Source organism: Berghia stephanieae, chromosome 7 (assembly GCF_034508935.2).
Source record: "Berghia stephanieae isolate SIO BIC M18660-M18661 chromosome 7, UCSD_Bste_1.3, whole genome shotgun sequence".
Classification (NCBI taxonomy): Eukaryota; Metazoa; Mollusca; class Gastropoda; order Nudibranchia; family Aeolidiidae; genus Berghia; species Berghia stephanieae.
Window position 1 is genome coordinate 14,959,088 of NC_088366.1, and position 23,228 is coordinate 14,982,315.

Here is a 23,228-nt window from a genome sequence, read left to right on the forward strand (position 1 = left end):
ATAATGATAATAATAATAATAATAATAATAATAATAATAATAATAATAATATGATGATGATGATGATGATGATGATGATGATGATGATGATGATGATGATGATGATGATGATGATAATAATAATAATAATAATAATAATAATAATAATAATAATAATAATCACAACTCATCATCATCATCGTCGTCGTCATCACTATAATCAAAATTTATTGTCTGTTACGGAATGCACACAAATTTCTTTCTTTACTTCCTTCTTTCCTTTAATATATATATTTTTACATTCATCTAATTATTCATTTTTCTATAACTAAATTGTTCCTTTATTTATCTATTAATTTACCCCTTTTTTTTTGGGCTTCAACTGTGGTTGTCACTAATTTGCCTAATTTTCAAACGTAACAACACTGTCCTGGACTGTTTGTGGAGTTAGGAAAAGCATGTTGATGAAGATTGTATAGCATGATAAGTATTAGGCATTTTGCTAATGGTCTTTCAAGGATTGGAGTTGGCGAACGAAGAATGGCAGATTTTTGTCTTAATTTTGTCTTCTGTTTTTTTCTTTCTTTCTTTCTCTTCATTTCTTTGTTGTTCTTGTTGTTGTTGTTGTTGTTGTTGTTGTTGTTGTTGTTGTTGTTGTTGTGTGGCCGGGGTTGGAGTTCGCGAAGAATGTCAGATTTTTGTCTTAATTTTTGTCTTCTTTTTTTTCTTTCTTTCTTTCTCTTCATTTCTTTGTTGTTGTTGTTGTTGTTGTTGTTGTTGTTGCTGTGTGTGTGTGTGTGTGTGTGTGTGTGTGTGTGTGTTTGTGTTGGGGGGGGGGTATTGGTTTTGAGTGATAGTGTTCATAGTCTTGCAATAAGAGATTAATTGGTTGGGGAGTAAGGGATCTGATAACTCGAATCGAAGTGAAATTCTATTCTGATGCCGATATATTATGGATTGCTGAGTTGGAGACTTGCACTGCTGTTGATTAAGTTATTGATGGTAATGATGATTATGACGATGATGATGATGATGATGATGATGACGTTGATGATGATGATGATGATGATGATGATGATGATGATGATGATGAGATGATGATGGTGATGATGATGGTGATAATGATGATGATGGTGATGATGATGATGTTGATATGATGATGATGATGATGATGATGATGATGATGACGTTGATGATGACGATGATAATGATAATGACGATGATAATGATGAAAATGACGATGATGATGAAGACGACGACGATGATGATGTCAATGATAATGACCATGATGATGATGATGATGATGATGATGATGATGATAATGACGATGATGATGAAGACGACGATGATGATGTCAATGATAATGACCATGATGATAATGATGATGATTATGATGATGATGATAATGACGATGATGATGGTGGTCTGGTGGTGGTTTTTAACGGTGTTGATAGTGACAGGGATGGTTGTAATTGTGGCAATGACATCGATAACGATTACCGGCTTTTTTTTTTTTGTATTTTGAAAAAAAACAAAAACACATTGTCTCTATGCCAGCAAAATCGGAGGTGTTTCAGTACTATTACTAAGTCAAGTCTTCGTGTTCAAGAAAAACACTGGCAATTATGCTTGTCAGAAGAATGTTAGATATTTGGTAATGGGCGGGTCTGTAAACTACACGGAGAACGCATGGCTTTGTTTCGGAATTCCGGATCAAATGCTTATGGTAACAATGTTCTTTTCGTATATATATATTTTTTACGAGTTATGTTTATGTTTATGTTTTGTTTCAGTTGGAGGAATTAAAAAATTATTTATTTATTGATTTTTATTTTTTATCTTACATTGTCTACTTTGCGTGTTAGTTAGTGGCGGTAGTGGTGGTGACGGTGATGGTGATAGTGGCGGGAGTGAGGATGTAAGAGAAATGAATAGATAAATAATAAATAAATAATTAACAAAAAAGAATAAATCTCCATTTATATATATATATATATATATATATATATATATATATATATATATATATATATATATATATATATATATATATATGAAACGAAATTGACGTTATGTGTTTTTAGACAGCCACTTTAATGATTAGTAAAAAAAAAAAAAAAAAAAAATTGAGCATTTATATAGCGCAATATCCACTTAACGTGCTCAATGCGCTTACAAGGGGTCCCTGGTCAACAGCAACATTTAACATGTAGGACGAGACATGACGCCTGTTAGGCGATATTACAATTTTTCGGACAAAGACAACGCTGTTAACGGCCAGGTACTCATTTTACACCTGAGTACGGTGAGAGAATGTGAGTAAAGAGTCTTTTCCAAGGACTCAACTATGCGCCGAGCGAGGCTCGAACCCAGGACCTTCCGATCCGAAAGCGAGTGTCATACCACTAGACCACATAGCCGCACAATGTTTGTTAGTACTCGCTTCATTCTATCAATCAGACTATAAGAATGAATGTGAGTAAAGAGCCTTTTCCAAGGACCAAATTGGATTCAATAGTCTGATGTCACGTCGCCCAGCAAACGGCGGCCATCGTGGTTCTAAACAAAGAAAATCGTTACTTTTTATTCTTCATGCTGGCTAGAACTTTTCATATGTCTTGTGATCAGAATGTGTAAAAGTCAAAGCATGATCAGATTTATAATGGGTTTTTTTTACTCTGGATACGCTTTTATGCTCGTCGGAGAAATATTTCATAAGGGCGTCCGCCACCGTTCCGATAATTTAAAGCCAGTTACTAAGTTACCAGGCGTCATTACGAGGGAAGTGACGATACGACTGTTGAAGCGTATTAAGCGCCGCTCAGAGCGAGACTTGAATCCTGGAACTTCCAGATCGAAGGCGAGTCTGAGTTTCATTCCACAGGACCGCAATAAATGAATAGTAGCTGACAGGACCAAATGGAGATGCCTCGGCGTTGTGTCGCATCGAGTGCCATCAGGCCCGGAGAGGGTTGGCTACGTCATCGAGTGAGGCTTTATGGAATCAAATTTTTATTAATTTCATGCCACATAAATTGTCAAATAAGCGTCCTTTTGGTAATGATAGCACTTTTACAATATCCATTAATGCCTACAGCCAGGTACTGATTCATACTCGAGTCGAGTAAGGGAATAATGTGTGTGTGTGTGGTGCCTTGCCAAGAAGACATACCGCCAGAGCCAGTCTTGCGATAGTTGTCAATTACGAGACCTCATGCTGCGATTTACCTATTTGTTAGTTTTTTGTTTTGTTTTGCAGAACAAGACTGTACCATTGGACCATCGACGACAATAATGTCGTACTCTGGAAAAATCCATATTTAAAAATTTGGCCAGGAAACTCGTCCTGCAAATATCGATCGATTTAAATGATCCTCCTCTTGGCAAAAACTCTCAAACCTGGGATTTCGCGATGTCCCAGGTTTGAGAGTTTTTTCATCGAAATCGATCGATATCCGAAGGACGAGTTTTCTGGCCAAACTTTTTATTATGCGTATTTCTAGAGTACGGCAGAATAGGAAGTTGTGGTCATACGCGCAATCCTACACACTCATCCATCAATCCATGTTTTCTTTTCATTTTAACACCCGAGTGTCCATTTTAACTTGACTGAGAGCTAATTCTACTCGCTCACTCCTCTCTCTCTCTCTCTCTCTCTCTCTCTCTCTCTCTCTCTCTCTCTCTCTCTCTCTCTTTCTTTCTCTCTCTCTCTCTATTTATCTCCTCTGTTTACCTATCCGTCTCATCTATCTATCTACCTACCTACCTATCTATCTATCTATCTATCTATCTATCTATCTATCTATCTATCTATCTATCTATCTATCTATCTATCTATCTATCTATCTACCTATCTGTCTATCAATCTATCTAATCTAACTATCTATCTAATCTATCTAATCTATCTATCTATCTATCTATCTATCTATCTATCTATCTACCATTATCTATCTATCTATCTATCTATCTATCTATCTATCTATCTATCTATCTATCTATCTATCCATCCAACCATCTATACATCAATCAATCTGCCCGCCTGCCTCTGCTCTGTCTCCTATGTCAGTTTGAGCCTCTGCTTTCTCTTCATTGACTGCTCACTCTTTACCTCTTTCTCTCTCCCTCCCCCCTCCCCTCCCCCACACTCTTTAACCCATTCTCCACCTGATTCTTATTCTTCTCTCTCTCTCTCTCTCTCTCTCTCTCTCTCTCTCTCTCTCTCTCTCTCCCTCTTCTCTTTCTATCTCTCTCTCTCTCTCTGTCTCTCTCTCTCTGTCTCTCTCTCTCTAACAAAAAACGCACTTACAAAGCCACAATAATACTCACATTCACATACTTACTCCCCCCCCCCCCCCACCCCCTCCCAATTGCAATGAACTTAGTCTCCCTTAGCGCGTGCCTTTCTTTCCATCAACGCCCGTCAGAGAGCCAGGTGAAAACAGAATCTCGTCCCTAGGACCAGACTTGCTGTCAATCACGGGATGGAAACAATACGGAGAATTAAACTAGGATTGGATGAGATTATAATAATATTATTAGTGCGGCTATGTGGTCTTGTATTTTGGCACTCGCCTTTGGATGGTAAGGCAAAAGGGTTCAAGTCCCGCGCTAAGCGGCGCGTAGTTGAGTCCTTATATAAAGGCTATTTATTCAAATTCTCTCACCTTAACCAGGTGTAAAATGGGTACTTATCCATTACCAGCGGAGGAAATTGTAATATCGCCTAATATACGTCATTTCTTTGTCCTACATGTTAAGTTTTGATGTTGGCTGAGGACCCCGCATTGTAAAGCGCTTAGTGGATATTGCGCTATATAAATGCTCACTTAAAAAAAAAAATCACTTGATCGAATATTCACACGACATATAATGTTGAACGAATTGTGTCAATAGTCATTCCAAAAATAGCAGCTTGTGGCTTGACTTTTGCCCGTAAACTTTCAAAACATTTAACGTGAAAGATGTCAATATTCAATAAACAAATGTTAATTCCTAATAATTTTCAAGCCAAGTGTTTAAGTAAGTAAAGAGCTAAGCAAAGTAGCTTATTTTAATTGATCTGACATTTATCCAGCTACTGAGCATATTGTGCCAATACAAATCATATTTAAGTGGTTTTAGTTTACACATTGTGCCAATGTAAATCATATTTAAGTGGTTCCTAGTTTACCTCTTAACATTCTGCTGTGGCGAAATTCTGACAAGTTTATCCTTTTCAACCCAACAAAAACCAAAACATTTTAAATGGCTCGGATTGTTTTGACATGGTTTATTGCAACAACGATGGGAGGCAGGTGAGAGTGATTACATATGCAAAGTAATGTCTTGTCTATCCATTATGACGAGTGAATTCCCCGCCATTTGTAACTTTAAAAACTTATAATGTTGAGAAGATTTAGTTTTAAGATTTTAACCATTTAACTGTGGTATTGTGAAAAAACACGTATTTGAAAATTTGACAAAAAAACTTGTCTTTCAAATATTGATCGATTTAAATTACCCTCGTCTTGGCACAAAAACTCTCAAACCAAGATGAGGGTGATTTAAATCGATCGATATTTGAAAGGTGAGTTTTCCGTCCAAATTTTACTTAACAAGCTGAGTCTAAGGACCATTTTCATGAACGTGGACTAGCGCTTAGTCTCTGACTTTAGTCAAGGACTTGAAAAAATCGGATTTCATGTGAGCTGACTAAGCAAGTCCCAGACTATAATCATGGTACCTTCGGACTAAGTTTGGCCAAGTTTTAGTCATTTGCTGAGGTCGGACTTCAAGCTTAGCCTGGGACTAGTTACTAGGAAAAATCATAGCGTCTACAAGATAGCTTTAAAAAACTATAAGATAAGTGCTGATCGTCGAAAGTACACATTTTTGTGAGTAAAAAAATTAAAAAGCTGAATCTAATCGGCTCGCGAGTTGCGAATGAACGGAGGCTCGAAATCGAAGGGTTTGCATCGAAGAACAAAAAAAAATAAAATTCATTGGCCTAAATATAGAATTGACAGTCGACCATGGATTCATTGTAGCCTATCAGTCGACAGTCAATATCACGTGATTCAATTCATCATGGCGAGAGTAAGTTTAAATATGAAACGGAACGAAATATTATCTATATCGGATGTGTTGCTAATTTCCTCTTTGGAAATATTTTGCGTTGAAAGTATGAAGGCTGGAATCATAGCTGTCATTGTGTACTAGAGAGCTTGATTTTACCAGCATAAAATAACCGAATTAGTCACTAACCTTACATCGCCCAAATTCTAGGCAAGAGTCAGAGACTAGAAAACGCTTATGAAATCCGATTTTTTAGTCACTTGCTCCGCATAGGCTTAAGACTAGCATGTCATTTACTAAACAAGAAAATAACTAAATCTAGTCCTCGTTCATGAAAACGGGCCTAGGTCTCCGACCGAGTCTTGGTCTCGAAAAACTACCGAACAAAGGATTGTCTTGATACATCGTGAAATATTTATCATGAAAATACCAATGTCGTTCCATTCCAAGTTGATATCGGTATCTCTCGATTCCAAGTTTGCAGTCGAATGTGTGAATCTTTTCGACCGTAAATAGATCGTAATCGTCTCGTAACCAATGACTATGCTGTTCCAGGTCATAACATAAAAACAAGGGTTTGTCTTTGTAGATTTTGTGTTTTTGTTGTGATTGTTTTTCTTTTGTTGTTTTTGACAATACAAACGTCAAAATTGAAGTTGAATTGGACATTGATATTATAACTCTATACTTTATGTCAAATCTGACCTAAATCCAGCTATCCAATTACCGCTGGGAAGCCATAAGGACTGGTCGGACTTTATATCAGATTTGAACCAGGTTCTCTTGAGTGTAAATGTGAGGCTATGACCCTATCGATCGAGCCAGTAAGACCAAATTCTTCTGTGACCCAAATCGGAATGAACTAGATTAAGAAAATTGCTGCTATGGTCAATTGATAAGAATTAGGCAGGAATTGATTGAATGAAATACTGTGCCCATTGAACATGGTAAATCCGTAGAAATGTGCTGTAGTTATAAATGTTCATAACTATATTTATTCTCATCTATTTTATTTTTTGTTTGAAAGGCAAAACTCACTTCCATCAATAAAGGGCATTTTAAAAAACGTAGTCATTAATGTTAATGTTAATGCCCAAAAAGCCGGAATTTATCCCGGTGTTTGTAGCATTAAATAACAATGGCAAAGATTGTTTGCTACTTTGTGGAAAAGACGCTATTCTATCGCAAAGTACTTACCGTCAGATCTAACAAACCTAGCTACCCAATCACTGATGGTTGGACACGATGGTCAGAAATAAAAGCTTGACTTCACGCCTGAAGCGAGTAGTCTACCTACTGAGATATCACCTCCCCCACCCAAGATATAATACCGTTTGAGACGATTCGGTTACAATTGAAAGAAATTAACTCTCCTCGTTAGAGGTTAAGCTAACAAAAAGATCTCAACAAGTGTGTATGAAAGGCGTAAGACAAAGCAAGAGAGAAAAATAGAAGAAATAAAACCATCCCAAAAAATCAGTCGACGTGGCACATATGACCGGTAATCAGATGGTCTGAAGTGCGGTCCCCAGCCGAAGTCGATTGAATGTTTTTATTTTCTATTTTTCTTTCTTGCTTTGTCTGGCACCTTTCATACACACTTGTTCAGATCTTTATCTTATACTGGTGCCTGCTCCTTAATTTCTTTAATAAGCTAACAAAACTCGTCACGGTGGAATCCTGATAAAACTAACGCCGCTATAAAGATTAGTTGACTTTAAACAACGTTAAAACATTATCCATTATCAACGGAACACACTTCGATAAAGAAAGGAAAATCTGGACCAACAAGAAGTGTTGACTTTAAGCATAAGTTGGTTTTAAGAGTGTTGACATTAAGCGGTTTTCGCTGTATGTCATTACAAAACCAAAGAAAATGGAAATCTTTTACATAGTCAATGATTTCATCGGAATACGATAATTGTTAAGAGATAAGCGACAGTTACCTGATTTCGCTGTCAGAAAAAACACTTTATGTTTATTCACTTTAGACATCTTCCTTTCAAAACATTTTAGTCCGTTAAAAGCGCCAGATTATACGATTAGCAATTAACAGTACTATTAACACACAAACATATTGTACAAACATTCACTTACACAAATAAACAGACATACACACATACATACGTACATACATACACACACCTACTACTCAGACACAAACACAAGCATTCCTAATAGTTACGCGGTTAGAATGAATGCATTAGTCGATGTATTTTACCTGACGTAATTGCGTTACAAATAAACTAACAATTTAGTTGTTCCACATTTCACATTGTAAAGCATAAACTTGCATAACTCTATAATCTCTCGTTAGTCATCCATTAGTTTCTACTGTTTCTGATACCGACGACGTACTCAGACAAAAAAAAAAAACAACCCAAAAACATTTTTATCATTTTGGCCAGAAATTCGTCATTCAAATATCGATCGATTAAAACGGCCCTCAACTATGTCAAAAGCTCTCAAACCTGGGACTTCCTTGAGGTTTGAGAGTTAGTTTTTGACAAGACGATGATCGTTTCCATCATTTCGATACTTAAAGGATGAGCTGTCTGGCCAAAATTTGTAAAAAAGTGTTTTTCAGTGTTTGACAGAATAGGCATCGTGTGGGGTATAATGAAGTTGAGGAGAGTGAATTTAAACGACTACAGACAGCGCTTATCTACGAGTTAAAACAGATACAACGATTAACGCACTACTTTATAGTATTAAGTTTTCAATGTTATTTAACTATTTTTCACGAGCTTTCTATAGCGCAATATCCAATAAATTTGCTCAAAGCGCTTTACAAGGGTCTCTGGTCAACAGAAACATTTAACGTGTAGGACCGGACATGGCGCCTGTTAGGCGACATGACAATTTTTCGGACAAAGACAACACTGTTAACCGCCAGGTACTCATTTTACACCTGAGTACGGTGAGAGAATGTGAGTAAAGAGCCTTTTCCAAGGACTCAACTATGCGCCGAGCGCGAGGCTCGAACCCAGGACCTTCCGATCCGAAAGGGAGTGTCATACCACAAGATTACATAGCCGCACAAAAGATTCATTACGAGTCATTTCAATAGTAACTTATATGGAGTTTTGTGATCTTGTTGTTTAACATTCGCATTCGTACAGGTGGGTCACTGATTCGAGGCTCGCTCTGGCGGCACAGGGTTGAGTCCTTGAAAAAGGCTCCTTACTCACACTTTCTTTCACATACCCTAGTCAGGTGCAAAATGAGTGCATGGGTTGTCTCTGTCGTAAAAAAATAATCTTCGTGTTTAAATTAATGTTAAATGTTGCTATTGGTTGAGAATCCCCAGTAAAGCATTTAGAGCACAGAATAGATAATTGACATTGTAACTGATTTAACAATGCAAATGGAATCAAACATGGATTGCCATTTTTTGACAATAAAGATCATATTATTATTATTTTTATCATCATCATTATCATCATCATCATCCTCCTCATCATCATCATCATTATTATCATCATCATCATCATCATTATTATTATTATTATTATTATTATTATTATTATTATTATTATTATTATTATTATTATTATTATTATATTATTACTATTATTATTATTATTATTATTATTATTATTATTATTATTATTATTATTATTATTATTATTATTATTATTATTATTATTATTATATTGTGCGATATATAATAGTCCCTCAGAGCCATTAGGCCTATGGAATCGGAATTGGCAATAGTAATTGCTTTCTACCCTTTGGATAGGACGCTAGTCTATCACAAAATACTTTCCTCCAAATCTAACAGACCAAGTAACTACATCACTACTCGTTCGACAGGAGGTGCAGAAAGATAGATAGATAGATAGATAGATAGATAGATAGATAGATAGATAGATAGATAGATAGATAGATAGATAGAGAGAGAGAGAGAGAGAGAGAGAGAGAGAGAGAGAGAGAGAGAGAGAGAGAGAGGCGTTTGGGAGGTATGAGGGAAAGGATAAAATAACTCGACACACCAGTCTAGAGTTCATATCACACCAGAGGAGTAAGATTGTGTTTGTTGACATGTTATAAGCAGTTTCCAACTCGCCAAATGTAAAAATAACAACTTGAGTCAGCAGCTGCTTATTTCACATTGACGGCCCCATACAAGGACTGAACTTGCTCATAACAATTTTTTTAAAAATCGTAATATTATAATAATAATAATAATAATAATAATAATAATAATAATAATAATAATAATAATAATAATAATAATAATAATTAATATATTAATAATAATAATAATAATAATAATAATAATAATAATAATAATAATAATAATAATAATAATAATAATATATAATAATAATAATATGTGTCAGTGCATGACATATCTAATCATTCGGAAGGTGAAAATTTTGGCTTTGCGTTTTAAAAATTTTAAATTTTATTATTATTATTATCATTATTGTTATTATTATTATTATTAATTATTATTATTAATATTATTATTATTATTATTATTATTATTATTATCATCATATCATCATCATCATCATCATCATCATCATCATCATCATCATGATCATCATCATCATCATCATCATCATCATCATCCTCATCATCATCATCATCATCATCATCATCATCATTATTATTATTATTATTATTATTATTATTATTATTATTATTATTATTATTATTATTTTCATTTTCTGAAAGAATATGCTCCCCAGGGTATTTACTCTTTATTTAAGTAAATTGGGTGATTTTTTAATGAAGTTATGGTCAGATGTATGGGAAATGTATCCAGCAACGTTTATCAAATTTCATAATTTTTCAACTTGATTAGCTGTAAAAAAATATTTAGAAGTGAAATTTAGCTTTGATATTTTCCGAAGATGTACAAAAAGGGTTGATTTAATCATTTATGACAAGAACTCATTTTTGATAAAAATTGACCTTCTAACTAAACTTGTCAATATCTCAGTTCAAACCTTTTCACGATCCGGCTGATTATGTCATTCATTGTAACGTATTATTCTTTTGCAGATACTTAAACATACTTTAATCTTACTAGAAAAAATGGTTCGACGTCGTCCGTCTTATTTCTGTAATTATTTCAAACCGTAAAACTATCCCTGTTTTTCGCACTTAACTTTTAACAGTTTGCATTCACAACAGTTTGTAACAGGAGATGAATGATTTTAACAAAGTAGCATTTGGGGCACAGAATCAGCATCATGGAGTTTATCCCAGTTTCTGAAGCGTGAACCGGATCGACTATAACAATTGCTTGCTACCTATTAATAGGACGCTTGTCAAACGCAAAGTACTTTCCACCAGATCTAACAGAACCACTACCCAATCACTTCTCGGCTAAATTCAGAAGTTAGGGGAAGGGGAAGTTGGAGGGGGGGGGGGGGTCAGAAATCTCGACATCACCATAGATATCGGTTATTTAACTTGTAAAGTGAGTCCTCTATCTACCTCTGTGCTTAAAGGCTCCGGACAATAACAATAGTTTTACAACACTAAAGATAGGATCTGGCATAAAGCGTTTCCATCTGACCCAACTTAAACCAGGCACGGGATCGCTAATTCCGTCAGAATAAAATCAAGTCTAAATAAATAGATACATTAAAATAGAGATGAAAATAGGATTTCAAAAAACGAAATACTCTTACTCACCCACACATAGTATGTACTATCTCTCTCTCTCTCTCTCTCTCTCTTCTCTCTCTCTCTCTCTCTCTCTCTCTCTATATATATATATATATATATATATATATATATATATATATATATATTATAAAGCTAACACTTTGCTGCGCTTTTATTCTTTTATAGAATGATCGTTTTTTAAAAAGGAACAAGACACTTTTTGAAATCAGGGAGCATGAATCGGTGTAAGGTTAAAAAGGCAATTGAACAGAAACGCGGACAGATAAGTGCGAAGATAGACAGATATATACGAATAGATAGATAGACAGATAGACAGACAGATAGATAGGATAGATTATAGATGGATATATTATATATATATGTATATATATATATAATATATATATATATGTATATATATATATATATGGATGGATAGATAGATAGACAGACAGATGGATAGATAGATAGATAGATAGATAGATAGATAGATAGATAGATAGATAGATAGATAGGTGGATAAATAAATAGAAAATGGATAAATAGATAGATAGATTGATTGTATTTATAAATAGATAGATAGATAGATAGAAAGATGGATGGATAGACAGACAAACAGATAGAAAGATGAATGGGTAGATAGATATACAGATAGATGGGTGGATAGATATATAGACAGATAGATAGATAGGTAGATAGATAGATAGGTAGATAGATAGATAGATAGATAGATAGATAGATAGATAGATAGATAGATAGATAGATAGATAGATAGATAGATAGATGGATGGATATATAGATGGATAGATTAAGCAAGAACATGGGAGAGAAAGAAATGATAAGGAGTTGTTGAGATGGATGGATGGATGGATGGATGGATGGCAGTGACGGTGGTGGTGGTGGTTGGGGGGGGGGGGTGTATCGTTATTGCTAATGACGGGTCCGTGGTCATTTCAGGACAGATGACAGCTCTAATTACAGACCAGGGGCTTCTAGCCAGGGGGACTTGAGCGTAGATTTTGGTGGACAATCGGCGAAATGTATCGAGTAATGACCGTGATGTGTAGTGAGAATTGGACAAAAAATATGGCCGTGTTTATGTGAAGTTAGCCTTTACGGGCGAGGTTTTACTTGACTCGAACCAGATAATGTACCTTTCTTTCTTTAATAGAGCTTTTATATAGCGTAATATCCACTAAACGTGCTCAACGCGTTTTACAAAGGGTCCCAAGCCAACAGCAACACTTAACATGTAGAACGAGACAAGACGCCTGTTAGGCGAAATTACAACCTTTTTTTTTTTTCGGACAGAGACAACGCTGTTAACGGCCAGGTACTCATATTACAATTGAGTACGGTGAGAGAATATGAGTAAAGAGCCTTTTCCAAGAGCTGAATTGTGCGCCGAGCGAGGCTCGAACATTAAGAAAACATAAGATTTTTACAGAAGCAACCAGTGAATATACTTGGAATATATATGCGCTTGGCTATGAAGCTCATAACATTGCCATCCGGAAGTATAACGGACCAACACACAAAACTGTGTGTATCCATGAACGTTTATAGTCAGGTTAATAAGTTCAGTGAGCATTACTCATAAACGCGGATGGCAAAAAACAATAACAAAGACCTGAGTGACGTCATTTTGGAACTATCTATAGTAGAGGTCGATATAATATTATTTTTGACCCTTCTCCCACTCAGCAATGATTGGATAGTTGGATTTGTTAAATCTGGTGGAAATCACGTTGCGATAGAATAGCGTCCTATTAAAAGGGTAGCAATCAATTGCTACTGCCTGTACGTTTCACGCTATAGATAGAACGCAGATGACGTCAGTCGGGTCTTTGTTACTGCTTTTTGCCATCCATCTTTATGAGTAAGTTCACGGTTGCACATAGTTTTGTGTGTAGTTCCGTTATACTTCCGGATGGCAATGAATGTTGTGAGCTTCTTAGCCAAGCGCATACTATCTATATAGAAACCGCTACATAAGCCTTCATTGGTTCTGAAGGACAACTATTTAAAAATAAAGAGCAATAAGCTATTTTTACTCTTCGATTATACGACGTATCTTTCTCGAAAATGATAAAGCATAGTTGAAACACATGATTTAAAGCATTATAATTATCACATAATATACATCTCTAGAAAAGAACAAAACTAACATATGGACAAAGAGTGTGTGTGTGTGTGTGTGTGTGTGTGTGAGAGAGAGAGAGAGAGAGAGAGAGAGAGGGGGAGAGAGAAAGAGACAGAAGAGAAGAGAGAGAGAAAGGAAGAGAAGAGAAGAGAGAGAGAGAAGAGAAGAGTAGAGAGAGAGAGAGAGAGAGAGAGAGAGAGAGAAACAGAGAGAGAGAGAGAGAGAGAGAGAGCGAGAAGAGAAGAGAGAGAAAGCGATAAAGAGAAAGAGAGAGATGAGAAGAGAGAGAGAGAGAGAGAGAGAGAGAGAGAGAGAGAGAGAGAAGAGAGTGTGTGTGTGAGAGAGAGAAGACAAGAGAGAGAGTGAGAGAGATAAAGAGGGAGAGAGATAGAAGAGAAGAGAGAGAGACGAGAGAGAGAGAAGAGAAGAGAGAGAGTGAGAGAGAGAGATGTGTGTGTGTGTGTGTGTGTGTGTGTAGATTGAACGGAAGATAAAAGAGGAAGATGGACGAAAAGAGATATGTACGTACGTCAACCCCTTAGACTGACAGTGGGATAAAGAATATTTGTCCGAGAAATCCTAAAAATGGTTTCGTGAGATCTGGTGTTACGTTAAAGGCATGGGAGATCGATGTGGATAAAGTCAATGGTCCCACAGATGAATTAATTATGGATCATTCCTTTATAGCCAGATGTTTTCAAAGAAATAATCCATGTTAAGTTATTTTGGAATTCCACTCTCGTTGATTAAACTCTCAAACAAAACGGATCGGTATAGAATCCGGGTTGTATCGAGTGTTTTTTGTAGCTCCTCTTTCCATAGCAATACCCTTCAACAGTCGTAACGTCACTTCCTTCCTAATGACGCATAGTAACTTAGTAACTGGCTCTAAAATATCGGAACAATGGCGGACGCCCTTATGACGAGCATAAAAGCGTATCCAGCGGGAAAAAACATTATAAATCTGATCATTTTTTGACTTTTACACATTCTGATCACAAGACATGACAAGTTCTAGCCATCATGAAGAATAAAAAGTACCGATTTTCTTTGTTTAGATCCACGATGACCGCCGTTGCTGGGCGACGTGACACCAGACTATTGAATCCAATTGTGATTGTGTATTTAGTTTAGACACATCCCGATTAATTTTTTTAAAAAACCTCATAACATCCGCCAGTCGGATATAACGTACCAACACACACAACTATGTGTAATCTTACACGTCTGATTAATACAATGCAGTGGGGACGACCCATAACAATGGCTGGCTAAAACAATAACAATGAGCCGAGTGACGTCAACTTCGTTCCATCTCAATATTCGGTTAGCCACACACACACACAAAAAGCTTTGCTACAGATTAGTGTTCTATCAAGAGAGGGACAACAAATAACTTTTTCTATTACTGTCCGTTTCCGCAACGCACGAATAAACCAGCATCTATCTATCTGCCCGGGTGCTCTAAAAAAACTAATTTGCCATTGTAAAGTTTGTATAGATAGTATGCGCTTGGCAAAGAAGCTCATAACATTGCCATCCGGAAGTATAACGGACCAACACACAAAACTGTGTGTATCCATGAACGTTTATAGTCAGGTTAATACAGTTCAGTGAGAATTACTCATAAACGCGGATGGCAAAAAACAATAGTTTTTTGTGTGTTGGTCTGTATGGCAATGTTTTGAGCTTCTTAGCCAAGCGCATACTATCTATAGGAATGTATGCTTTGTAAACGAGGTAGAAAAGAAGGTTGCATGATTTAATAAAAGACAGAGACAACAGTATTGATTCGCTTCCTCGACAGCTATGTCGTATTTCAACAAGACCCATGTATGTATCTCACTATGTCGTATTTCAACAAGACCCATGTATGTATCTCACTATGTCGTATTTCAACAAGACCCATGTATGTATCTCACTATGTCGTATTTCAACAAGACCCATGTATGTATCTCACTATGTCGTATTTCAACAAGACCCATGTATGTATTCCCATGTGTATTTCAACAAACCCATGTATGTATCTCACCATGTTGTATTTCAACAAGACCCATGTATGTATCTCACTATGTCGTATTTCAACAAGACCCATGTATGTATCTCACCATGTTGTATTTCAACAAGACCCATGTATGTATCTCACTATGTCGTATTTCAACAAGACCCATGTATGTATCTCACTATGTCGGATTTCAAGACCCATGTATGTATCTCACTATGTCGGATTTCAACAAGACCCATGTATGTATCTCACTATGTCGGATTTCAACAAGACCCATGATATATGTATCTCACTATGTCGGATTTCAACAAGACCCATGTTTGTATCTCACTATGTCGTATTTCAACAAGACCCATGTTTGTATCTCACTATGTCGGATTTCAACAAGACCCATGATATATGTATCTCATCATGTCGTATTTCAACAAGACCCATGTATGTATCTCACCATGTCGTATTTCAACAAGACCCATGTTTGTATCTCACTATGTCGTATTTCAACAAGACCCATGTTTGTATCTCACTATGTCGTATTTCAACAATACCCATGATATATGTATCTCACTTTGTCGGATTTCAAAAAACTCATGTATATATCTTGCTATGTCGTATTTCATTTGGCAGAACATTTATTTCAACCCCAATATCCAAAATCAAAATAACTGTCAAACCGTCAAAAACCTCAAACACGAGACTTCAAAGAAGTATGGATCTATATCAGGTTTTGAGACTTTTTGACAAGTTGAGAGTCAAAAGAATGTCTCAGATTTTTAAAATTTTTGTTTGCGTCGTTTTCTTGTTTGTTTTTGTTTTGTTTCGTATTTTGTTTGTTTGTTTTGTTTTGTTTTGCTTTTTGTTTGGACAGATTGAAAGTCATTGAGCTAAATCGATCGAGTTAAAAGAAAAGGTTATCTCACCAAATGATAATAATTTTTTTTAAAAACTTGAGCTTTAATATAGCGCAATGTCCGTTAAACGTATTCAACGTGCTTTACAAGGGGTCCCTAGCCAACAGCAACACTTAACTGTATCACGAAACATAAAGACGCACTTTGAGTATTACAATTTTTATTTTCCGACAAATGGACAACGCTGTTAATGGCCAGGTACTCATTTTACATCTGAGTACGGTGAGAGAATGTGAGTATAGAGCCTTTTTCAAGCACTCAAGCGTTGCTCAGAGCCAGACTCGAACTCTGGACCTTCCTATCCGAAGGCGAGTGCCATACTACAAAACCACATCGGCACACACAGTATAAGGCAAGAACTTTGCTGATTGACAAAAGCAACCCGCTTTATTTTCATTACTTCTATGACTCATTGTCACCACAGAACCAATATTGGCGGACTTGGAAAAAAAACCCAAATAAATTTTGGTCAGAAAAATCCTCCTTTAAATATCGATCAATTAAATGACCCTCATCTTGGCAAAAACTCTCAAACCTAGGAGTTCACGAAGTCCCAGGTTTGAGAGATTTTTGCTAAGATAATGTTCATTTTAATCTATTAATATTTGAAGGACGATTTTTCTGGCCAAATGTTTTAAAACGTGTTTTTTCAGAGTATGGCAGAATATTGGCCAGTGTTGAAAGTGTGGCTGGCCGGACGTGCATCCTCCTGCTGCCTGGGTAATTAAACAAGTCTGAATTTGTCCGATTGAAGTCATTAGTACTGGTCATTGTGAAGGAACGTGACCTCCACACCCCGTTGTGTCCATTTTCTCACTGAAGCTCCATAGCTATTTTTTTTGGTATAGTAAGGCTATATGGATTATTGGGGACTGTTGCCCATTTTCATGCATTTTATACTATAATGTTGAAAAAAAAAAACCTACTTAGAATGGAGAAGTATATATTAAATAAAAAAGATAAATTAGTCTTTCGCAAAGGAAAGAAACGGGCTGTCACTTTGTGTTTACGGTAGTGTCTTGTGTGTGTGTGTGTGTGTGTGTGTGTGTGTGTATGTGTGTGTGTTTTGGGTTTTGTTTTTGTTTTTTTCATTTTTGTTTATTTTGTTTTGTTTGTTGTTTGTTGTTTATTTTATGGATTTTTTTTATTTTGGTCGGCTTTGTTTGTTTGTTTTGTTGTTTTTTTTGTCTTCTTCGTGATTAACTTTTTGGATCTTTTTCTCATTAGTTTGCCTAAATGTTTAAGGCTTTTAAAAATTTTTATATTTTTTACGCTTACTTTAGTTTGAATGAGGGGTGTTTTCTCTCTTTTATTTATTCACCTATTTCGCTATTCTCTCTTTGTTGCTGTCGATCTTAAAGGGGATTCCTTCTCCCAAATGTTCCTTTTGTTTTATATGTTATAATAATGTAGTGAGTGGAGGCGTCCTATAACTTAAAATAGCGCCCATTTGCTTTTTGACATCCGCTGAAATGTTTCTGTTTATTGTGAGTCATCGTTCGTCAACATCGGTCCAGTTCTTTTGTCACATTCGTGTTATGTAGACTCCTTCGTGCTCTAACAAAACACACTATTTCCATTTAGGCCCAAAAACGCATAATTGTAATATCGATCAGTTAAAATGATCCCTAAAAGTAGTCCTTGCTGCTATGTGGTCTAGTGGTATGACACTCGCTTTCGGATCGGAAGGTCCTGGGTTCGAGCCTCGCGCTTGGCGCATAGTTGAGTCCTTGGAAAAGACTATTTACTCACATTCTCTCACCATACTCAGGTGTAAAATGAGTACCTGGCCGTTAACAGCGCTGTCTTTGTCCGAAAAATTGTAATATCGCCAAATAGGCGTTAAGTCCCGTCCTACATGTTAAATGTTGCTGTTGACCAGGGACACCTTGTAAAGCGCTTTGAGCACATTTAGTGGATATTGCGCTATATAAAAGCTCAATTATTATTTTTATGGTCCTTCAATTCAGAGCCATTCATTAGTCCAGTGGAACCGCAGTCTATCCCGGTTTCTGTAACGTGTAACGGACAAACGCAATTGTTTGTTACTCTTTGAATAGGGCGCTAATCTATCGCAAACGTCTAACATATTAGTGTGGAGCCCGGGATGGCGGAGGCCATTCGGGCACCGGGTTGGATCTCCATTAGTCACATATCAGGGCGGGCCGTTCAAGGCGCCTGCTTTTAGGCCCAACATCCGGGATTGTCTAGTGACGGTCGACTGGAATAACTCCTTTGCCTCTGATATGTCTCAAGCTCCCCCGCCAACGACAAAGGTAGGTGATCCATGAGGGATATCAAAGAGAGGGAATGGGGATACATACCCCTTTCAGGCGCATAATGGACGGTGCCCTCGTTTCGAGCCGAAATAAGTCCCGGTAACCCTTGTACGTAGCTTCCCTGACTTCGGAAGTTGCCAGGCTTTTCCACCAGCAAGAGGAGACATTGGGTGCCAGCCAATCAGCTTCGGTCGAGAACCTGCTTAACAGCACGCTCACTACATCAGTGGGGACTCGCCACATGTCCAACATGTACCTTTTGTGGTCAAGAGCCCGAAACCACAGAGCATCTAGTTGAACGGTGCGTTGTGACGAAGCTTCCAGCCGGGTTTGAGACGATGAACGATTGCGGTACGGAATCCCGGATAGATCGTCATGACATAGTGGTGTGAGCACCATTAGAAGCTGCCGCCGCGTCTAACAGACCCATCTACCCATTCACTGCTGGGTGAACAGGGGAGGAGGGGGGGGGGGGGTCAGAAAAATAATAATCTCGCCTTCATCTGGGATCGACCTCGGTCCCTTTGCTTGTGGACCGAGTGCTCTACTAACTGAGCTATCGAGGTCCCTAAAACCGATGGCTCAGTTGGTAGAGTACTCGGGTGCTTCACACTAAAAGCTACCAAGATTGATCCCGAATGCAGTAACTGGGTAGCTGGGCCTGTTAGATCTGGCGAAAAGTAGATTAGCGATAGAATAGCGTCCTATCCAAAGGGTAGCAAGCAATTGCTATTGTCTGTTTCACGCTATAGACATTGGGATAAACTCCGGCTCCATGGGTCTTAAAACTCTGAAGGACTACAGTTTTTTCTGACCAAAATATTTCTATAAAATGCGTTTTGGCACGGTACAGCGGTAGTCCTGTTCGAAATATCGGATCACATGACGAGTAAAGTTATTAGTGTACATTGTGACGGGGTGTCACGTGACCATACTTGTCGATCCCGGACTCGCTCACCCGGCTTTCAATAAACGGTGGTGGTATTTGATTTCTTCTAGCAGGATAAATTAAAAATCAAACATTGCCTCTACTTCCTTCTTATACCCTAATATCCCCACTCATCCTCCTCCTCTTCCTCATCCTCCTCCTCCTCCTCCTCCTCCTCCTTCTTCTTCTTCTTCTTCTTCTTCTTCTTCTTCTTCTTCTTCTTCTTCTTCTTCTTCTTCTTCTTCTTCTTCTTCTTCTCCTCCTCCTCCTCCTTCTACTCCTTTCAACACCCTCCTCCTCCTCCTCCTCCTCCTCCTCCTCCTCCTCCTCCTCATCATCATCATCATCATCATCATCATCATCATCACCACCATCGTCATCATCACTATCATCAAAACGAACATTTTACAAATCGACGATATCTATCAGGGTTCTATTCCAATCATGTCTTACTAAATTGCTTCAGAATCGCGTAAAAACAAAAGACCGACGTCGAAATTGACATTCTTTTAAAGTGTAAAATTCACAGGAATTAGCCATTTTCAATACTTTTTAACAATCCCATATTATAATTGATTCCCCCAACTGCCTGCATTGAAACCAATTTATCGAAACTTTACAAAAAGTATCAACGATCAACCTTCCATATTTGAAAGTCAATAAAATACGCTATATCAGTGCAATTTTCTATATCTAGCTAATACGGGAAATACGGTATTACAATGGGTAAAATGACGGAATGTCAAAATATTGGGCTATCCCAGAAACAACAATAATTGCTTGCCACCTCTTGAATAAGAAATTGGTACACCGCAAAGCATTTCCGACACATCTTACTTAGACCTAGCTATGCTATCACTCGGGGTCCCGATAGCTCAGTTGTTAGAGCACTCGCTTCACAATCAAATGGACCGAAATCGATATCGGGTGCAGTCGAGATTGATTTTTTTTCTGACCCCGTTGTCCATCCAACAGTGATTAGGTAGCTGGGTCTGTTATATGTGGCGGAAAGTACTTTGCGATAGACCAGCGTTCTACCCAACGGTAGCAAGCAATTGCTACTTTCCGTTTCACGCTATAGAAACCGGGATAAACTCCGGCTTCATGGGCCTAACGGCTCTGAAGGATGCTATCACTGGACAAAGAAGGGTTAAAAGAATATTAAGGAAAGGGTGGTAAAACAGACTATACGCGGATTCGAACCAGACCCGATAGCATGTGAGTCAAGCTAGCAGTCTACATACAATAAATATATGAAATGAAATAAAATTCAGGGCCGACTAAAACAAACATGTTGAATAAAATTATGTATAATCCTATATAAAAGCTCTTTAAAAATATTTTTTTAATCCATCACTTACCGTCACTAAAAGCTGTTATGATGAATTTGAATCCTCGACCCGTTCTTCCATCGGAATCAGTTCTGTTGATAAAAGAAGAGAAAGTTATTACATTGTGTTTATTGTAGTATTGAACAAATGGCACAAAAGAAAATAAAAAAAGAAGAAAAAACAGAATAAACTCAAAAACTGATGCTTCCCATCTAGTAAAATAAAACCCAACAAAAACCCAAAAAAACCCAACAAAAACTTGAGCTTTTATATCACGCAATATCCACTTAAAAGTTCTCAAAGTGCTTTACAAAGGGTCACTGACTAACGAAAACATATTTTTTTTTATCAAAGCTTTTTTATGTCGCTGTAGTCATTACTAATACATAATTTAGTTCTCAATATGATAACTCAATGTTGTCTCATAAGCCATATTATAATCATCTAGATTCCTCCTTGTCAATGACGACATTGATGGTATCGCCACACTAATATTAGAGTGTGGTGTCTTGACACTGGCATTATAGTTTGATATAATGGCATTCTCTAAGACTGGTATGTCACTTGTGATAAACATGTAGACTGGAATGGGAGACGGTTGACAGGTGTCAGTGTTAGCCCTATTAGTTCCAGGTTCGACTTTACTGTAACTTAAAATCGTATCTCGCTATTTTCCCAAGGACGTTAGTGATCGGTTTATAATTTTTCGTAGACTTGAAAAACAATATTATTGGGAGGAGGGTGAGGAGTGAAAAAGGTCTATTTACAAATTTACACACACACACACACACACACACACACACACACACACACACACACAATATATATATATATATTATATATATATATATATATATATATATATACTAGCATTTATACATAGCATTTCCACGAGTTCATCATGCTCGAAAATGCTTCATTTATTTCCCAAGTGGCCTTTTTTGTAGCAATGGCTATGAAAAATGTTTTTTTCCTCTTTTTGAGGAAAAATTTTGTCTAAAATCCAAGCCCTATCTCCACTGAGTAAAAATGTTTTTGAATTTTGAAAATCCATTCTTAAATAAACAAGTTATACAGTTTTAAAGGTGTCATTTATTTGGATGACCCGCAAAGAGGAAAAAACGCGAAAATATGGGACGCTTTTTCGGCATTTTTTTTCGACCTTTCGTTGTATCTTGCGTAATAAGTGGATTAAAAGATTGAAACTTGAAGAGCAAATTAGGATGGTGTTTTGTAAAATACGGGAAAAGTACTCGTCATATTCATATGAAATTTTACAACCAAAAAGAAGAAATGTTCATGTATTACCTTGTCAGCGACAAAACCTCCACGCCCGGCAGTTTTAGAAATATTTTACTCCAAAGAGTAAAAATCTTTTTTAACGGTCTTCTGGTAATTGCACGAGTTTTGTTGCTTGACATAATCTAAAATGACCTTTTTTCTAACTGTGTGCCAACTTTCAGTCATATTCATCGATAAACAGCGTCGTAATTAATTTTTTAAAATAGCATATACGAAACGGCTTCGTCCCATATTTTGACGCGAATTCGGGCACTTCGTGAGCGAAAAAGAGGCCCAAAGAATTGTGCGGGATAGTCATTGCTACTTTTTGGAACCAAAAAAATCCACTCCAAAAAGGAGATATCATTTTTTCTACTAGCACAACTACGATATCTGCCAGTGCTTGTGGCTAGGCCATACTCATTCACAACGAGTCGAGTGCGGTGATTTGTGTAAAGTTCCTCAATCCAAGAACACAACGGCGCGGCCATACTTTTCTTAGCATTGTCACCCTTCCGCTTACTAATCAGGCTAAGAAAAACCTTACAAGTGAGCCAGTGAAGTTAGACGTGAGAGCAAACGAAAATGAAAGGAAGTTGACCACTGACTAGATTAAAAAACAACAACAACACAGCTCTTCCATTCTTTCCACTTTCTAATTCTCTCACTGACAAAATAAACAACAATTGTTT

General features: G+C 36.9%; 1 protein-coding gene across 3 annotated transcripts in view; it reads right to left on the bottom strand.

The window, feature by feature from the left end:
- LOC144976762 (uncharacterized) overlaps window positions 1-23,228 on the bottom strand; it is a 181,830-nt gene that overhangs the window by 54,965 nt on the left and 103,637 nt on the right. For all 3 annotated transcript variants that reach the window (XM_078921164.1, XM_078921166.1, XM_078921165.1), the window contains exon 5: window positions 21,286-21,347. In XM_078921164.1, the coding sequence (XP_078777290.1) occupies window positions 21,286-21,347 (62 nt within the window). The remainder of the gene's footprint in view (window positions 1-21,285; window positions 21,348-23,228) is intronic.